The sequence below is a fragment of the Capra hircus genome, chromosome 21, assembly GCF_001704415.2.
Source record: "Capra hircus breed San Clemente chromosome 21, ASM170441v1, whole genome shotgun sequence".
In the NCBI taxonomy this organism is placed as follows: Eukaryota; Metazoa; Chordata; class Mammalia; order Artiodactyla; family Bovidae; genus Capra; species Capra hircus.
In genome coordinates, this window is record NC_030828.1 from 24,034,126 (window position 1) to 24,055,193 (window position 21,068).

Genomic DNA, 21,068 nt, shown 5'->3' on the forward strand with positions numbered 1-21,068 from the left:
TCATCCAAAGGTCGTGCTCGAAATTTTCAAGCAGGGTTGCTTGTGACTCAGAATACACACCCTAAAATGTCATTCATTCTCCCACTCTTCAGAGCACATTTCAAATACCAACCTCCTTTTGAAACCAACTTCCACACCGCAACAGTGCATGCACCACGTGTATCTCTCTGGCTCTGAATTCGCTTGCACTTTAAGCTTCAACACATTCCAAAGAAAAGAGATGTTCAGATCCTGAAATCTTACCCACATCACTTCACAAAAGTCTGCCCTATTGCAAGAATGCATGCTCAAGAAACAGCTTAAGACTCTTGAAGAAATGCTAAAATTAAATCCAGAGAAGGTTCTAGCCCACAGAAATGCTTCACACAATACTGACAAGTTGAAAATCTTCAGTCATTGATGTTTGGTAAAGAACCTCATTGCTGTTTAATTATCCAAGGTCATTTCCACTTGCCTCCATCAAACTTTCTCCATTTCAGAGTCCCTGTTGTCAATTCACTCAATTAAAAAAAAAAAAAAAAATGACCTAACCCTGTGAGCTCAGGAAGGGCACCAAGCTTCCTGGGAAGGAGTTCTCTTTCTCTCCCCTGTGATGCCAATTCTTTCACCGTCAACCCAGATTCACAATGTTCCAGCCTGCGTATCTTCTTACAAAAGTATCAGAGACAAGGATCCATTTTTACTCAAAACACCCTGACACCAGATGTGTGGGTTTTCATTTCCACCCAACAACCAATTCCCTAATTCTCCAATACCAACTGAGTGTCTTACAATTCAGTTCTGACACTGATTACCCAAAGCTCGCATCAGACTCCACAGGTTTCAAGGCTCCATCCCACAAGACTGCCCAGACTTCAGATACCAGGCACAAGTATGGAGTCTCCAGGTTACCCACACTTCTGTCTGACTTGGCTACTGTGGACTTAAAACATATTCACAACCTAAAAGTGAAGAGTTATGTTTTATTCCGTGGGAATTTTTAGGACTTAAGCCTGAGAGGCAGCATTTCAAATAAGCCTAAGAGAACTGCTCAAAGGAGGGGAGGGGAGGACCCAGATTAAATAAAATTTTGCAACAAAGAGCAGGTAGTTAGAACATCAAATGATTGTGCTTAACTGAGTCCAATTCTTTGTGACACCATGGACTTTGTGACACCTCTGTCCATAGGATTTCCCAGACAAGAATACTGGAATGGGTTGTCATTTCCTTCTCCAAGAGATCTTCCAGACCCAGCGATCAAACTCAGGTCTCCTGTGTCGGCAGGGAAATTCTTTACCACTGTGCCACCTGGGAAGCCCCTACTGACAACAGGCACAAACTGTCCAACAGGCTTAATTCCCCTTCTTGATTTCACCTGGAAAGGACACACTGGTTCAGCCTCTTCATTTTCCATCAAAGTGGAAGCCCAGATGGGTTAAGTGATTCTCCCAAGATCACAAAGCAGAGGCAAATTGAAGTCTAAAACTGCTGTGCCCCAGGGTTACTGGACCATTCAATATGAAAGGATGCTTGTGTTTCTAGTTAAATAGGAAGAAAGAAACTGTTTGCAAACACATCAAGTTGCACCTAGGCTATCAGCTACTACTGGGGACTAGGGAGAGGTTCACCCCCAACACAGGAAGCAGGAAATACCCTGGAAACGCAAACGGATGAAAGTGGAGAAAGGGATGGAGAAATGGAGGTAACAGTAGTTAACCCCGTGTGCACGCACACTCAGACATGTCCAACTGTTTGTGACCCCATGGACTGTAGCCTGCTAGGCTCCTCCATCCATGGAATTCTCCAGGCAAGAATATTGGAGTGGATAGCCATTCCCTTCTCCAGGGGATCTTTCTGACCCAGGGATCAAACCTGGGTCTCCTCCACTGCAGGCAGATTCTTTACCTTCTGAGCCACCAGGGGAGCCTTCACCCAAGGCTCTGCCCCTTCCTTAACCTGCCAATTGTCCTGGGTCTTGCCTTCTCAGAGAGACATGACCCCATCCCAATAGCTTTCGGTTAAATGGCTTGGCCCTCCCTCTCTGTTCCACCTATGGACCCATGCATTACCCCTGCCTCACACCCACCTTTTCTCACTGCCCCAAATACCCTCAAGAGATCTCAGTGAGCAAATCAATAGCCTTATCAAAGAAAGAACAAGTCATGCTGTCTATAGTGCTTTTCATCCTTGGAGAAGTAAATTAAATAAATCCAATAATATTTGTTCTTTAACAATCTATCCCAGTCTTCTGATATTACAGTCCTTATTTTGATGACAAGCTTCCAAGAATTTTTCAATTATGGCAATTTCAGCTGATTTCCATTCCCAAAGAACCTCCACCTAAATCTACCAAGGAGAATAGATACACCATATTTCTTTAAAATATGCGTGTCTGGCAACTCGAAAGGGTACCATCTGGTTCGCATAATTTCTGCATGAAATTATGCAGTTTCTGAAAAACCTATACAACTTATATGAGGCACTCCTGCTGCAGTAGAAGCCAAAACATTCCATGGTTATTGTGCAAATTGACTCAGGTTAACTGAGGCTGAAACTGGCCATGGTCCTTAGAATGATCAACACCCTGAGAACGCGGCTCACCAATTAAAATATACATATTTAATCCATGTCATGCTAGAGAGGAAAGATAAACATGGAAATGACATCATCCTCAAGAATCATTTTTGAGCCCTGGGAAAAGTAAGTAGAGAACTGGCAAGAAAAGCAACTGGGACTCTTTCAAAATGAAGCAAAGGAGAAGGCAAAATGAAGTCGGAATAATTAAAACAAGAAGGGAGCAATCATGGAGAGGAGGGAAGCCAGTGAGGGGAATCGGTGCTGCTTCCCTGGTGAGGAATCACAGTGAGAGACACATGGCAAAACACCTAACAACCTCTACCCAACCCTAGTAAAAACATCTAGGTCATTCCTCTTCAGCAGTGTAAACTCTGGCTAGAGGAGTCCGTAGGTGTGTGACAGGTGACCTCGGGGTACTCAAGTCTCCTGAATTACAAAGTAAGAATGTATCCAGGTCACCAGGATGAATCAGACTTGTTAAGTGACTGGAAAGCCTCCAGAAACACACAAGCCAATTGCAGATGCAGACAGAACGTTTTCAGTGTTCTGGCCAGGGCTTCAGGAATGCTCACACCAGCATATGTAAATTCCCTAGACGTACAGCTCAGAACAGAGGTTGGCAAACATTTTCTGTAAAGGACCAGAGAGTAATATTTCAGGCTTTGCACTCAATGTTGTCCCTTGTCACTACTATTTGATTCTGCTTTGTGCCATAGACATATGAGCATGGAAATGAGCTGGGGTGTATATGCCAATAAAACTTTATTTACAGACACTGAAATTTTAATCATATGTCATTATCATGTGTCATTAAAAATGTGAAAATCATTCTTAGCTCACAGGTTATGCAAAAAAATAGACGATGGGCTGTCTTTGACTCATGGGCCAATTTACCAACTTCTGACTGAGAACTTCTATTCAATAGAGGCTAAACAAGTGACACACGGTTCAAATGAATGATAACACCCTGAATTTATGCAAAGATTGAAAATCCTGAGGAAGAGGGTGGAGGGTAGGAACAGATTTATCTCATGCAATGGTGACAAATACTGGACTGCATTTGTCTTGGAATCGCAGAGGCCTGTCCTTGAGTCCTTACAAGACCACTTGCCAGCTGTATGACCTTGAGCAAGTTTCACTTAACCTTGCCAAGCCTAATTCCCTCTCTTGTAAAAGAAGGAATATGATGAGTACATTATTTTTTGTCAAAAATCATTTTTTAAATGAAATATAGTTCACTTATAATGTTGTGTTAGCTTCAGGTATATAGTAAAGGTGTTCAGATATATTTGTGTGAGTGTGTGTGTGTATATATATACAGTCTTTTTTAGGTTCTTTTCCATTATAGGCTAGTACCTTCTTGATAGAGGTTATCAAAGAGATGAAATGAGATGCTGCCTCTAAAAATACTTTGCACAGTACTCAGCACCTCTACAAAAAAAAAAAAAGCTAATTAGCATTATTATTATACTCACAGAATGATGAGTTGATTGACTGCAAAACATTCTTCCTGGATATGAAGACAACATTTCCTGGATGAAAAAAGTTCAGACCCCTAATTTATGGAAGTCAAAGCTCAAAATAAGGTAGATGCCAGAGACGAACATAAAATACAAAAACAGAATATTTTAATTTGGTGCAACACCCCAGTTATTCACCTATTGGGACCCTGTGCTCAGTCCCCGGGATTCTCCAGGCAAGAACACTGGAGTGGGCTGCCATTTCCTTCTCCAGTGCATGAAAGTGAAAAGTGAAAATGAAGTCGCTCAGTCACGTCCAACTCTTTGTGACCCCATGGACTGTAGCCTGCCAGGCTCCTCTGTCCACGGGATTTCCCAGGCAAGAGAACTGGAGTGGGGTGCTACTTCCTCCTCCAGAGGACCTTCCAGACTCAGAGATCTAACTTGCATCTCTTGCACTGGCAGGTGGATCCTTTGCCACTGTACCACTTGGGAGTCTCCATTTTCTATAAAATTTGCGAGCCTGAATTCATGAGAAAAGAATGCAAGCATCAACAGTCATTCAGTCTCAATAGGCATTTCTAAAGACTTCCATGAGAGCCTGCCTGCCTGGTTGTATAAGAGGTAGCCACTGACCAAGCCTGCCTCCACTTCTGCTTCCTGTCTCTAACCTTTACTCCATGACAAAGATAGCAGCCGGCTGCGGATGGTCAAGATAGCTTCTATCTCCCCCTGCCCAGCCCTGGCCCCGACCAGCACCAAATAGACAGTGGCATGGCAGCAGCAGGTGACGAGGAAGACTGGGGCTGGCTGCCAGCCTGCGTGGTAGACTGTGGCACAGGGCATTGCTACTAAGAAGTCAGCAAAAATGGATGAGCAAGCTCAAAGGCGGCGGAGGAAATGTGTTGGTGGCCCAGAGTTCTTTGTTGCTGATGAAGCAACAGGAAAACCTTCATATGTAAAAAAAAAAAAAAAAAAAAGGTCGCCAATCAGGACTTCCCTGGTGGTATAGTGGCTAAGACTCTGCACTCCCAATGCAGGGGGCCCAAGTTCAATCCCTGGTCTGGGAACTAGACCCCACATGCTGCAACTGAAAAAAATCCCACAGGCCACAACTAAAGATCTCAAGTGCTGCAACTAAGACCTGGTATGGCCAAGTAAATAAATGCATAAAAATAAATATTTTAAAAGTGGCCAATCTGCCATGGCATAGTTGAAGACTGGTACTTGATGGAAAGCTTTATGGATCAAATGATCTTTAAGAGCAGAACCTGAAGACCATTTTTTTGGATTGAATCTCCACTGAATACTCCAGACAACAGGGAATACACTGCTGAAATAATGTTCTAGGCTTGTACATTTCTTGGCAGGCCATTCTCGCCTAAGCTGCATACTAGACCTCAAGACAAGAAGGAAAACAGTCTGTCTTTTGGTACAATACCAGACAGTGGAATCAGTATCACTCAGGTCATCCTTGTGACTGAAGGGCATGTGATTGTCAGCTATATTAAGCACACATTCCAAACACAGGATGAAATAGAACATATGTTATTCAGCAATTGCTGGGAGATGGAGACAGAGGAATCCCTCAGAGCAATCCTGGGAAACTTCAAAGAACACTATAGTATGCCTGCCCAGATTTAGTAAAAGAACTTAGTAAGTATAAACAGATGGATCAAAGTGCATTAAACAGTATACTAGAATCAATTCTATCTCAAAGAAAGAATTTTCCATTGGTGTTGCTTTTGTTTTGTTTAACCTTTTGGATATCTCATTATACAGCAATTTTTAAATTTGTGTTTTATTTATTTATTGGCTACACTGGATCTTCATTGCTGAACAGGTTCTTTTCTCTAGTTGCAGAGAGCAGGGGCTACACTCTAGTTGTGGTGTGCAGGCTTCTCATCATGGTGGCTTCTCTTGTTGCAGAGCATGGGCACCAGGCGTATGGGCTGGCGGATGGCCTGTGGCACTCAGGCTTAGCTTCCCCACAGCTTATGGAATCTTCTGGGACCGGGGATCAAACCCATGTCCCCTGCATTGGTAGGCAGATTCTTAACTGCTGGACCACCAGAGAAGTCCAGGTGTTGGTTACCGAGGGAGTCTTAGGACCTGAATTTTCTTTTCATCTAGAGTGTGCTAATTCAGGCTTTACTCAACCTATCTCAGAAGTTGTAAATGAAGGCATTAACAATTGTCCTGCTGATGTCAGACGTCGTCTCTACAAGATTTTCCTCTCTGGAGGTTCAACCATATTCAAGGACTTTGCACATCACTTGCAAATAGATTTGAAAAGAACCATAGATGCCAGGCTGAAATTAAGGGAGGAACTGAGAGTGACAGACTGAAGCCAAGGTTTATCGATGTACAAATCATACACCCAAAACGCAGGCAGTTCAGTTCGGTGGGTCCATGCTGGCTTCCACATCAGAATTTTGCCACATGTGTGCATCCTGAGTGTGCATGCTCACTCACATCTGCCTCTTTGCGAACCCCTGGATTGCAGTCCACCAGGCTCCTCTGTCCATGGAATTTTTTAGGCAAGAATACTTACAATTAATTAATTAATTAATTTAAAAAAAAAAAGAGTGGAGGCTATATGTATACCTATGGCTGATTCATATTGATGTATGGTAGAAACCAATGCAATAGTGTAAAGCAATTATCCTTCAATTAGAAATAAATAAATAAAAATAAAGACACTTTTCAACTGCTACTGCTGCTAAGTCAGTTCAGTCCGACTCTTCGTGACCCCATGGACAGCAGCCTACCAGGCTCCTCCGTCCATGGGATTTTCCAGGCAAGAGTACTGGAGTGAGTTGCCGTTGCCTTCTCTGGACACTTTTCGAAGATATATATAAAAAAAGAATACTGGAGTGGACTGCTATATCCTCCTCTGGGAGATCTTCCCCATCCAGGGGTAGAACCTGCATCTCCTGTGCCTCCTGTAAGTCCTGCATTGCAGGCAGATTCTTTACCATCTGTGCCACCGGGAAAGCACCATACCCACTTCTACTCCTTCAAAATAAATCTGAGCCTCCATCCACTATTTCCCAGGAAAGAAACCCACGGCTGAAAATCAAGAGAAATAAAGGTGAATTGTTGGCCCCGAGCTTCCAAATGTCTAGGTCTTCACTGCTGTCACCGCTCAGTCTCTTCAGTCGGGTCTAACTCTGTGCAACCCCATGGGCTATAGCCCACCAGGCTCCTCTTGTCCATGGGATTCTCTAGGCAAGAATACTGGAGTGGGCTGTCGTTTCCTTTTCCAGGGGATCTTCCCAACCCAGGGATCGAACCCAGGTCTCCTGCACTGCAAGCAGATTCTTTACCACTGAGCCACCAGGGAAGCCCCAAGTCTTTGCTATTTATGGCCATTGTATAGGTTGTTTCACTCTGAAATTTCTACATTTCTACATAACTGCCAACACTGCACCTGGTCCGGAATATCATTCCATCATACGGAGAACTCAGCCCTTGAAGAGATATGACCACAAGGTTTAGATGAAAACTCTGTCTTTTCTTGGAAAAAGTGCTTGATCTAAGATGTCAATTTGAATAGCAGGGATCCAAGATAAATAAAATTCAAGGATATTGGTTAATTTTGTTAAACAAATTTAACAAGTTATTGGGTTGGCCAAAAACTTTGTTCAGGGACATCATGCAGAAAAAAATGAACTTTTTGGCTAACCCAATACATAAAATTAATCAAAATCTTTCTTAAGATACATAACTTTGACTTATGAGATGCCAAGGTTCAATGAGAACATCAGGGAAGGGGTCCTATCTGCCTTAGGCTAGTCTAGAAACCATCTATTCTTACATCCTCTTCTCAGATTAGTCCCAAGTAGGTCACTAAAAGCAAAGTGCTCGCTCTGCCTCAATTCTTGCCAGCGTTCTCACAGTCACGTGAGGCTGCCCGCTTTCTTCACAGGCTGCCTTCTGCTGCTCTGTCTGCTCAGCACTGACGAATTCGTATCAGGACTCGACAGCTCTCTGCCCTCAAGCCTGATTGTTCCACAGTTCCCACATCAAGCCAGCCAAGTTCCATCAAAGAGTCTAACACAATGCACATGGGCAAACACTCAGCTCGGTTCCATCCAACCTGCCTTCCAACAAGGCTTCCAGGAAACGTCCAGGACAGAAAGCCAAGAGCTGTCTCTACAGAGACCATATTCATCTCCTAAGCAAGTTCCTGGCCACACCACAAGTGGCCAGGGATTATCCTTCTACTATTCAAGCTTGAGGAAAAGTTAGCCTGCAGATAAACCATGTGTGCTAGTCGGCCGTTTGGCGGTGCACCATGTTAACTCATCACTCATGCTTCTTCTGGCCCTGCACAGCTCTTTTGAAATTTAAATGAATTGCCAATATTTCAAAACTAGGAAATTTCATTTTTTAAAAATCTGGATTTTGAACATTTCTCCCCCTCTCCCCCAAATCAAGAGCATCCAGGCAAACAATAGGTTGGAGTTCAACAGAAGCAGGTTATCCAGGTTCCAATCCTCAAAACCCGCTGAATGTTCATTCAATATTAGCGGATGGATCCAGTGGTGTTCAAAAGACTTAGGATTCCACAAGGGACAAACTGGGCAAGAAACGACCAGACAGTCAGACCCTCTCAGAAGGGATTTGATTTGGATAACTCAAAGGACTTCCGCTTCAGGGAAGATGGAATAGATACATTTTCTCTATTCCTCTCACTAATTACAACCAAAATGCTTGGCATTATATATAACACAAACCCAGGAAGGCCCAAGCAGGTGGAGAAAAGGAGGTATACTGAGTAGGCACCCCAGGGCCCAAGAAATGACACAGTAGTGAGCTTCCATTTTCTTTTCCCTTCATAATCCAAGACTTGGAGCTGAAGAAGTGGCAGTCTAGAAATACCAACAGACACAGGAAAACAGGCAAATAAACTCAATAAAGGCCTGCTCTCTCTTGTCAAAGGACCAGGCAAGGGGCAGTCTAGCAACACAGAAATTATTAGACAATATCTAAACTATTAGAAATTACTAGATAATACCCACATCCCCAGTGGCTCAGCAGTTAAAGAATCCTTCTGCAATACAGGAGACACAGGAAACGCAGATTTGATCCCTGCGTCGGGAAGATGCTCTGGAGAAAGAAATGAAAACCCACTCCAGTATTCTTGCCAGGGAAATCCCATGGACAAAGGAGCCTGGCAGGCTACAGACCAAAGGGGCGCAAAGAGTTGGACACGACTGAGCAACTGAGCCTGCACACACTCTACTCCAGCTTTACTCCAAACACCATAGAAAGAACTGGGACCCCATCCCCACTGACACTGTAAAGGATGAGTGGAATGCAGGAACTTGCATCTTTGCCGCATTATTACAAGATGACCCAGCACCCCCCAATTCTCTCTTTCCCTGGGTGGTGCCAGAGAAAGCCAAGTAGGGAGTCCCTGCCAGGCGATAAGCTCCAGCCGGCTCCTCCCACCCCTTCAGTGTCAGTTGAGACCATGTCAGGGAGCCTGGACCTCCACTCCCACAGCAGTACTAAGGAGCCCACTCACCCTTCTTCTGGGTGAGGAGGCCAGAAGAGGCCTTGTAGGAAGTCAGGACTTCTACCACCACCCAGCAGTAAGGAGGCCACCCCTCCCATGGCCACGTGGGAAACAGCAACAAGGCACGTCTATCCACCTCAGCCAGAGGGGTGTCAGCAGAAGCTTAGTGAGGCACCAGAATGCCCTCCCACACAGCAGTAAGGAGGCATGAGCCCCAAATGTCAATAGTCTAAATGAGAAGCCTGGACACTAACCCCCGCTTGGAAGTAACAAGGCAATGCCACCACCTTCCCCTGCCAGAGCAGTGGAAAAGAAAGCCAATAAAAACAGACAATTTAAATATGATCTAGAGTCTCATAAAATAATACTGAAAGGCCCGAGGTTCTATTTTAAAAATCCTGCCATCATGAGGCTATGGCCAAGATTTTGGAGTAGGATGACCCTGAGCCCACCTACCTTGCGTACACCAAAATTATAACTATTTACAGATCAACTATGGATAAGAATGACCCAAAGACTAGCAAAAAAAGGTTTTCCACAACAAAACATGTAAAGAAGGAACCATAGTGGGAGAAGTAGGAGGGGCAGAGACATGGTGTAGTCAAGATCACACCCCCAGCTAGACATCCACCAACGGGAGGATAGTTACAATTGCAGAGATTCTACCCGAGGAGTAATGGAAACAGTGACAGACTTTATTTTCTTAGGCCCCCAAATCACTACAAATGGTGATTTCTGCCATGAAATTAAAAGATACTTGCTCCTTGGAAGAAAAACTATGACAGTGTATTAAAAAGCAAAGATCTCATATTGCCAACTAAGGTCCATATAGTCAAAGCTATGGTTTTTCCAGTAGTCATGTACATATGTGAGAGTTGGACCAAAAAGAAGGCTGAGCACTGAAGAAGATGCTTTTGAACTGTGGTGCTGGAGAAGACTCTTGGGAGAGTCCTTTGGACTGCAAGGAGATCAAACCAGTCCATCCTAAAGGAAATCAACCCTGAATATTCATTGGAAGGACTCACGCTGAAGCTGAAGCTCCAATACTTTAGCCACCTAATGCAAAGAGCCAACTCAATGGACATGAGTTTGAGCAAACTCTGGGAGATAGTGAAGGACAGGGGAACCTGGTGTGCTGTAGTCCATGGGGTTGCAAAGAGTTGGACACAACTGAACAAATGAACAATGACAAAATATCCACAATAAGTAGGTAAATGTTAAAAAGATATAAATATGAAGTCAAATTACTAAATGTGAAGTGAGAGGGAGTAGAAATGCAAGATTGTTAAAATACATTCAAGCTTAAGAGGTTATCAATAACCTCTGTTATATATAACCGCTGTTATATATAAATCTCAGTTGGTAAAGAATCCGCCTGCAATGTGGGAGACCTGGGTTCGATCTTGGGTTGGGAAGATCCCCTGGAGAAGGGAACAGCTACCCACTCCAGTATTCTTGCCTAGAGAATCCCATGGACTGTATAATCCATGGGGTTGCAAAGAGTCAGACACAACTGAGTGATTTTCACACCACATATACAAACCTCAGGAAAACAAAATCTATAATAAAACATAAACACACAAAAAAGAAAAGGGACTCCAAAACAGATTTAAAGCAGAGACTGTAAGAAGAAAAAAAGAAGGGCATAACAGAATGATAAAAGGATCAATCCAACAAGAAGATACAACGCACACACATATACATATATATATGTTCTTACATCAAATGAATAAAATACATCAAAATTAGTGAAATGCAACTAAAGCAGTGCTGAGAGGAAAATACATAGCACTCACTGCATACGTGAGGAAAAAGGTCTCCAATCAATAATCTGCTTCCCTTAAGAATCTATAAAAAGAACAAAGTAGACCCGAGCAAGTAACGGGAAGGAAATAATAAAACAAGAGCAGAAATCAATGAAATTGGAAAAGCGAAACAATGGAGAAAATGCAATAACCTGGTTCTCTGAAAAGATCAATATAACTGACAAACCTCTAGTAAGACTGACAGAGAAAAAGGCTGAAGGTATGGAATTATCAGTATCAAAAATCAACTCTGTACACATATAATAAGGGAACTGATAATGATTAAGAGAAGAATACTACATATAATTCTCCACATATAAATCTGATAACCCTAAATGAAATGGATTGATTCCTTAAAAAATCACAAACTAATGAAATTCTCAAATAAGAAATCGCCAAGCCCAAATGGTTTTACTGGAAACTTCTACTAAATGTCTAAAAAAGAATTAACATAAGTTTTGTGTAATTTCTTCCAGAAAACAGAAGAGTAAGCATCTCCCAATTCATTTAATTAAAGCAGTATTACCTGATACTGAAATTAGACACAGTGCAAAAACTAAAGACCAATATTTCGTATAGAAACAAAAATTCATGACAAACCATTAGCTGATTCACGTCATACAGAAACCAACATAACACTGTAAAGCAATTATCCCCCAAGTTTAAATAAATTTTTAAAATAAAAATACATGGGATTAGAAAGGAAACCATCTGTACTGAATATAGTCATCAAAATATTTATGGCACAGTTTTTTCTTTTAAAGTTAAGCAACGTGGGCTGCCCTGGTGGCTCAGTGGCAAAGAATCCTCCTACCAAGGCAGGGGACACGGATTCTATCCCTGGTCTGGGAGGATCCCACATGCCTTGGAGCAGCTGAGCCCCGTGCCACAGCAACTGAGCCTGTGCTCTAGAGCCTGGGGGCTGCAGCTACTGAAGCCTGAGTGCCCTAGAGCCCGTGGTCCACAGGAGAAGCCACTTCAGTGAGAAGCTCACGCATCGCAGCTGGAGAGCAGCCCCGGCTCGCCTCAACTAGAGAAAAGCCCGTGCACAGCAACAAAGACCCAGCACAGCCAAACACAAATAAATACATTATTTTTAAAATATTTTTTAAAAGTTACGCAACGTGATAGAGAGGGCATACGACATTTGAATTGCATGGTCAGGAAGACATTTCTGACAAAGTGGCCTTTAATCTGTGCTATGATCTAAACAACAATAAGGAAACACTTTGCAAAGATCTAGAGGAAAGGCATGCTAGGCTGAGGGAACAGCTCTGGCAAAGGCCCAAAGAAAAGAAGACCTCAGCACATTAAAGGAGCAAAGAGAGGCCGGTGTGGCTCAATGGTAGCAGGAGAAGGAAGGGAGAGGCCAGGTTATGTGAGGCTTCACAGGCCAGAAGAGGAAGCTTGGGTTTTATTCTAAACACAGCTGGGTGCCACTGAAGCACTGAAGACTTGTAAGCAGTCTACATTATGTTCACAGAATGACATGGTCTGAGATACATTTTCAGAAGAGCATTCAGGTCACTGTGGGTCAATGGATTGTATCTGGAAGCTGCTAGCTTCCAAAGTTCTAGAAATTGGTGAGGAGGCTCTAGCAACCATGTGGGCAAGAGGTGAGAGTCAGGAGAAGGATAGTAGAAGCAGAGCCAGAGAGAGATAAATGGAAGAGGGATGTATTTTGCAAATAAAACCAATAGTTATTAGCACTCTCTGATGAATTAGGGATGACAGGAAGAAAGCAATCAAAGATGAATCTTGTTTTTGTCTTATTTTGCTTGAGCAGTTGAACACATGTTGGTACAACTGACTTAAATAGGAACCACCAATAGAAAAACAGGTTGGGGTGGAGAAAATTAAGAGTTCAGGTTTGAACATTTTAGGTCTGACAGCCTTTTAAATATCCAAGAAGTGAGGTGCTGTAGGCAGTTAGACTTAGAAGTTTGTTATGGGTCTGTGAACAGGAGGAGTGTCTAGGCCAGAAACATAATTTAGAGAGTAATCAATGTACAGATTGTTTATAAATCTGTGAGGCTGGATAAAACACCTTGGCAGAGTTCAAGGTTGAGAAAAAGAGGAGCTATTCCAAGCCAGAGCCCTGGGGCACTCCAGGATTTAGAGTTCAAGGGGACAAGAAGGAGCCATTAAAGGAGATCTGAAGGAACAGCCACTGAGGCCAGAGGAAAACCAGACCAGCATAGGAGGGGTTGTAAGCAGAGAAAGGTACACTGGGTCAAAAGCCGCAGAGTGTCAGCTGGGGAAGTGACCCTCAGACTTAGCAACCTGGAGGTCACAACACCCAGACAAGGTAGTCTCTGCCCAAGAGCAAGGAGGAACACAGATTCAGATGAGGACATACGACTCAGATATCAGGTGCATTGGTAGAGAGTACCCACGCTATCCGGCCTGAAACAGCAGCAGCTTCTACCACTGATGGATGATTTGATCTGGCAAAGCACATGGTGATGTCAGTGCTTGAAAATGACTTAGCCAAATGCCGGTGGGAAAGACACTACCACACAATGAAATACAAAGTCAGAAGGAAGGACACTGGGCTCAGGAAGGTCACTGCTGCTGGTGCTGTGGTGAAAACAAGTGGGGATGAGCCTGGGAATTCCAAGGGAAGAGCTCATGATAAAGGCATCTCACAGAAGAACTCAAACAGAACTGCAGCAATGTCTTCCCAATACCAACTGGATTCCTCCAGGTTCTTCCCCCCAATTTAACACTTTCCCAGGTTTCTAGCAAAAAGTAAGGGCTTTCCTTATAGTTCAGTTGGTAAAGAATCTGCCTGCAACACAGGAGACCAAAATCTAGCTATCCTCACTTGGCTGGTGTAGAATCTCCAGAATACATTCACCTATTATTTAGTCAAATAAAGTCGTGTATCGGTTCTGTTTATTGGCAGTTTCATTTTCTGGGTAAAGTATGCCAACAATCAGTTCAGTTCAGTTCAGTCACTCAGTCGTGTCCAACTCTTTGCGACCCCATGGATCGCAGCACGCCAGGCCTCCCTGTCCATCACCAACCAATAGCAATCTCCAAATACATAAGATACACACACATCCCTCACTTAATTTTGGGAAATATAATTTATAGTCATTTTTTTAATAAAGTTGAAAAATTAATCTGAAACAAACAGTATATCCATACACACACAAAAAAAAATCTGCTTTTAAATGCATTTTTAATCAAATTCTAAGAGATAGCCTAAATTACTTTTACTTTAGAGAAAAGGCATCAGTGGTAAGAAATGCTTGAATTATACTATGTTCTTCAGAGATTAAAAAATTAAAACCAATTTAGTTTCAACATCTACTCTAGCATCCCAAGTTAAAAATATATGGTTAACACATAGACCCAAGGATTAATTTATCAAGCAGTCTATGTGGAAAGCAGCAAGCAAGTTTCAGCTTAACACATTTTCTGATGCACCTACATAAAAAACAAAGAATCATTATGGACTTTGCAAAGTGCATTTTTATCTTTCTCCCTAATGAGAAAATGAAACATGAGACATTCACCGCCTCCCTAGGGATTCTCATAATTTACAAAGAATATCCTTCTCTATAGTGTTTACCCATAAATGGCCAGCCTGTGCACTTAGTCATTACAGAGAGAATGTCTTGGCCCCTTAGGACCACTCATCATTTTTCTGATTCAGGCATCAAAAGGGAAAGAGAGGGAAATTACAGAAAAAAATAGCTTTGTTAGGAGCTCCCCACACCCTATTGTGTTTCTGGGTCACGTGATAGAACATTGCTAGTAAAAACAAGAAAATTTAACATGAAGAGTCATCACCCCTCTTGTGTCCTGACTAGTTGGTTACTTTGGGGCAAGAAGAACAAGAGGAAAGAATAAAATCAGGCTTTCATGGGATGGGGAACCAGGCTCCTAGAAGTGCAGAAAGGGAACAAATACAGCTATTAGAACAATGTCCATGTCACAGTAAGCACAGATGTGGCCTAAGCATCCTGCAGCCAAAATAAAATGCTGTCAAGAAAATTACTATGACGTGAACATAATTAATACAAATCAATGAGTGGCGACATATAATTATTATGAGTTACATTTTTATTGGTCAGGCACACCACTTAACAAGAAACCACATGACCTTTCTAAGCTATATGTGTATGTGTGTTAGTCACTCAGTCTGACTCTTTGCGACCCCATGGACTGTAGCCCACAAGGCTCCTCTGTCCATGTAATTCTCCAGGCAAGAATACTAGAGTGGGTTGCCGTTCCCTTCTTCAGGGAATCTTCCCCACCCTGGAATCAAACCCAGGTCTCCTGCATTGCATGCAGATTTTTTACCATCTGAGCCACCAGGGAAGCCCAAGCTATTTGTATTTATCTCTAATAACTCAAACTGCATCCGTACCAGTAGAAGAGTAAACCTCTCTGCTAAAAAAAGCCTTTTCAAGAGAAAAAAGTATTTAATTATGATCGTGGGACCCTTAGGTTATAATCCCAAATGTTGAAGGAAAGGATTAATTAAATTTTGTTATTAGCTCAACTTGTATTCTTCTCATTTTAGTTGATTTCTTCCTCTTTCCTTTTAGTCTCCATGCTGCCAAAGTGATGCATGATCCCTGGGATTTAGAGTTCCTCATTCTCTGTAAAGTAAGGGGGCTTTTTTTTTTTTTTTCCTGCAGAGATAGGTAAGGTATCAAGAAAGCCAGAGCACTTAACCAGGAAGTTATAAGTTATTTCACCTTTTCTATCATTGAGAAAAATCATCTCAATTTGTCAAGGTCTTGGTTCCCTTATTTATAAAAGGTCCACTTTATAATCTTTATCTTTCTCTGAAATACTTTAAGCAAATTACTTAACAATTTCAGAACTGAGATATATTAGATATAAAGATAGAGATATGGTTAGTCATATACTTTCTTGAGATATAATTTATATACTATACAATTCACAACTTAAAGTCTATAATTCAGTGGGTTTTTTAGCATATTTACAGAGTTGTGATCATCACAAGAAATTTTAGAACAGGAACATAGCTTCTAAGGGCTTCCCTGGTGGCTCAGCAGTAAAGAATCAGCCTGCCAATGCAGGAGACCTGGGTTTGATCCCTGGGTCAGGAAGATCCCCTGGAGGAGGAAATGGCAACCCACTCCAGTATTCTTGCCTGGGAAATCCCATGGACAGAGGAGCCTGGGGGGCTACAGTCCAAGGGATTGCAAAGAGTCAGACATGACTGAGCATGCACACATACAGCTTCTAAGTCCTCTAATTCACTATACAGATGGGTTAAATCATGTTTCCCAGGTCACAGATCTGGTCAGTGGCACAGCCAGGTCTGGATCCCTGGGAATTATTAAACCATTGACATCATCCCAGCCTCCCTTTCCCCAGCCCTGGGAAAGTTCTATGTGAATTAAAACCTGCTGTTAAAATGTTGCCTGCGAAGAACATCTGGCACTTTTTATAATCATGCTCCCTCTTATTATATTAAGCCTGGTCTAATTTATCCACCAAATCTGTCCCACTGCAAGATTTCTTAGAAAGACTTTCAGAACAGATAAAAACATATCTATTAGGCACTTTGACCACAAAATGTGATTTGCAAAGCCCAGAGAGAATCTGTAATGTCTTTCTTTTCAGATAAAGTCACAGAAAGATTTCGGTTCATGCAGAAAGACTAAATTAGACCCTCTGCTCATTTCCTTTTTTAACGGACTGATGATGAGTAGTTAAACTAAACGACATCATCTTTAGCATATTATTTACCAATGTCAATAACTTCCTGGGATTTCAACCACTCACTCCAGTTAGTGGTCAGAAACCAATTTCAATCCTCTTAGGGCTGTGTCATGTTCATCTCTAAGGTTTGCTGCCATGAAGTCTATTCTCAGTAAAAGAGTATCTTTCAAAAGAGGTTAGTACCCTGCAGAGGATGAGATGGTTGGATGGCATCACAAACTCAATGGATGTGAATTTGAGCAAACTCTGGGAAGTGGTGAAGGACAGGGAAGCCTAGCAAGCCGCAGTCCATGGGGTCACAAAGAGGCAGACACGACTGAGCGACTGAGCTAAGAAAGCTCCTGTAGCAAGCCTAGCTAGCTAGTGATTAAGCTGACACTGCCCTGAACACAGAGGCAATAGGCCTCTGGGCTGCCCACCCTTCAGTACTGAGCTCAAGGCAGACTTGCTAACTGCTCCCACCTTTTATTTTATTTTATTTTTACTTTCTGGCTGCATCGCATGTGGGATCTTAGTTCCCCTACCAGGGATCAAACCCAAACCCCCTATTCTGGAAGTGCAGAGTCATAACCCTTATACCACCAGGGAAGTCCCTGCTCCCACCTTTAAATGCACCCACTTCTTAGGTTCCCATGGTACTCTGCTCTCCTCCATCCTACTAGTTCTTCCCTTCTTGTGTTTCTCCACCCCCATGCTTTCACTTACCCAATAAATATTTATTGAGTGGTCACTGCTTATCAAGTCCCGGCCTAAACATTGTCCCTAAATGTGGGTGCTCCCTACAGTATATGAGTATTACTCACTGTGCATTTTTTGACTTCCATTTGCACTTATATTTTAAAATCTCCACTGAGGCTGGAAATCCCCACAAGTCCATAGCTCCAATCTGGATCTCACCCTCTGGCCCCCAGGCCAGAGTCATCTGAGTATCTCATGGATTTTTCAAAGTGTCCAAAGCCCGCCTGCAGTGACCCCATCATCTCCCTGATCACCTAATTGGCCCCTCATCCAGGATTCCTCATTACCCTAATAGTATCACCAACCTCCCAGCATGCCCAGCTGGAAACTGCACACCACCCAGTTTCTTCATGGAAGGGATGTGAGTGAGAGAACAGGCAGCACTTTTCAACATGAGACAGACAGAAAAGAATCTTCTAATTCCAGCTGCTTTTCAGGGACCAATGTGTGAAAGGGGCAAGATAAGACCTCATCAGAAATGTGAATTCTGAATGAAATCTGTCCATCAGACCCAGCAGTGCCCATATAGGGTTGATTTTACAATGTGAGTTCTGCCATGGCTGGGAGACTGAAATCTTAGAATACGAATTTGCTTGTCAACAAACATCCAGACACACACACACACACACCCCCCCCAATCACATGCCAGCTTGCACACACACACACACACCCCCAATCACATGCCAGCTTGCCTGTCTTCCTGCTTCCTCCGTTCAGAACGCCTATCCTTTCCACCCACACCCTCCACCACAATTCCTTCTCGTATTTAATTTTCAAATGATGCGACTCTTCCTCCCGGAAGTTCTCCCTGATGCCCCTATCTTATTATCTGCCATCCACTGTGCGCGGAGGTGTGTCCAACACTATATGTTTACGTGTCTGTCTCAGTGTCTTCCCACAAAACTAGCAGCTCGCAGAGAACGGGAGCCTGGTTGCCCAGGCCCGGGCCGACACGGGGAAGACTATGCGGGAGGAAGGACGGCTGTAGACAGCGCAGCCTGGAGCTGCGGGCAGTCAGGCAGGCGGGGTCCATGTCCAGGCCGGGAGCGCCAAGTACACAGCATCCCCGGATCCGCCGACGCCCGCGCGGCTACCCAGGGGTGGCAGGACGTGCCCCGGGGGAGGGAGGGGGGGGTCTCCCAACCAAAAGGTGGGGGACTCGAGGGAGGCCCTGCCGGCCCTGCACTCTCTGTGGTCCTCCTCCCCGCGCCGGTCCGGGAATAGAGGCACGGAGCAGAGCCTCCAGGCCTCGGGACGCCCAGTCTCTGCTCGCCCGAGCCCCTGCGGCCCGCCACCTCCCCTCCCGAGAACCTCTCGGAATTTCAGTGGCTGGGGATGGAGCAGGGGGTCTGGGGGCTAGCAAGAAGGAGGCGCCAAGAAGCGGAGGAGAGCCGGCGGCCCCTCACTCCACCCCCGCGCCCTCTTAGGCGGGAAGAAATCGAACCCTCAAAGAGGACCCTAAGGGCCCCGGAGCCTCAGAGGCCCCGGAGCCTCGAGGGGACCGCTGCTCCCCTAGCCCTCCTCCCTCCCTCCTCCGTGCGTCCCTACCTGGCTGGCTTTGTGGAACTGCTTTTTCAGCCCCGCCACCGACATCGCGACGGCGCGGCGGCCGGGGCTGCTGGTCCCCGGACTCGGCCGGGCCACGCGGCCGCGATGCGCTGGGGGAGCGGGCGCCGGGGCCGGTCCCCGCGCGGCTGGGCTCCGCCGGGCCGGCCTCCCACGGCCACGGCCACGGCCACAGCCGCTGTCACACGCGCACACACGCGCGCACGCCGATGGCAACACTGCGTTCCAAAGCCCATGCGCAGCCCATTGGCCAAGCCGCGGAGATATGCAAATGAGGCCGCTGGGGCCGCCCACGCTTCATTGTTGCGTGGAGACCCTGGAGGACTGGAGCTGCGGAGAAAATGGGCCTGCGAAGCTGGGAGGCGTGGGCATGTCCCCGGGTCCCGAGAGCAGAGCCATAAAGGGGCTGTCTGCAGGGCGTGGGACCGGATGCATCTGGCCATAGGACTGCCCTGGATGGGACAGAGGAATCACCTCTCTATGCTTCTGGGAAATATCGCCGCCCTCAGGGGCATTTTTGGTAGGTTTCTGTTTTTAAAAACGGACGCCCTCATAATACAGGCTTCCCTGGTGGCTCAGATGGTAAAGAATCTGTCTGCAATGCAGGAGCCCCCTAATACGGCGTGTTGTTCAGTTGCTCAGTTGTGTCCGCCTGCAGCACACCAGGCTTCCCTGTCCTTCACTATCTCCCGGAGCCTGCTCAAACTCATGTCCATTAAGTTGGTGATGCCATCCAACCATCTCATCCTCTATCGTCCCCTTCTCCTCCTGCCTTCAATCGTTCCCAGTATCAGGGTCTTTCCTAATGAGTCGGCTCTTCCTATCAGGCGGCCAAAGTATCCGTCCTTCCAATGAATATTCAGGATTGATTTCCTTTAGGATTGACTGGTTTGATCTCCTTGCCGTCCAAGTGGTCCACTGGAGAAGGGAATGGCAAACCACTGCAGCATTCTTGCCTTAAAACCCCAGAAACAGTAATACACTTAAGGGGAGAGAAAGATAACAGAACACAGAATCTGTAATAGGAGGAATTGGTGTGTGGGCGGTGCATCTGTTTCTTCTCAGCCCCACTGGGTGCAATCCGGCACTCTAGGAGCCCAAAAGTTACTGGGTAATTTATTAAATACGGTGCTGCCTCCATACAGCACTTAGCCCACTGTCAACTATATTAAGAGCAACTGTCTCCAAGGAGCCTTAAAGGAAGCTCTCTGTATCCAGGCGAACTCACGCCAGGAGCAGACCAGCTCCCTCGGTAAGTCTTACCATGTCAGCTACAAGGCACCCTTTTGCATGGAGGCCTAGCCAGGGATCTGAAGCATACCATTGACCTTCAAGTCAGAGCTGCACCCAACAAGCCAGCATCTGAGCTAGAAGCTGGCCTCCAAAGGTCCCTGAATTAGTTACGCAGTCATGTCTGACCCTTTGTGGCTCCGTGGACTGTAGCCCGCCAGGCTCCACCGTCCATGGGAATTCTCCAGGCAAGAATACTGGAGTGGGTTGTCATGCTCTCCTCCAGGGGATCTTCCCAATCCAGGGATAGAACCCAGGTCTCCCACATTGCAGGCAGATTCTTTACCATCTGAGCCACCAGGGAAACCCCCAAAGGTCCCTAGGGCCCCCAAGACCTAGAAACCACTTTAAGCAGCACCTAACACTAAAAGAAACAGGCATATTCCTCCTCCAGTCTCCACCTAAAAGGAAGAA

The 21,068-nt window shown here is 44.7% G+C and overlaps 1 protein-coding gene across 5 annotated transcripts in view; it reads right to left on the minus strand.

Moving 5' to 3' along the window:
* SH3GL3 (SH3 domain containing GRB2 like 3, endophilin A3) overlaps positions 1-19,771 on the minus strand; it is a 106,878-nt gene extending 87,107 nt beyond the window's left edge. For 4 of the 5 annotated variants that reach the window (XM_018066199.1, XM_018066198.1, XM_018066197.1 and 1 more), the window contains exon 1: positions 19,347-19,771. In XM_018066199.1, the coding sequence (XP_017921688.1) occupies positions 19,347-19,391 (45 nt within the window). In that variant the 5' untranslated portion in view covers positions 19,392-19,771. The remainder of the gene's footprint in view (positions 1-19,346) is intronic. The other variant, XM_018066202.1, reaches the window with a different exon arrangement.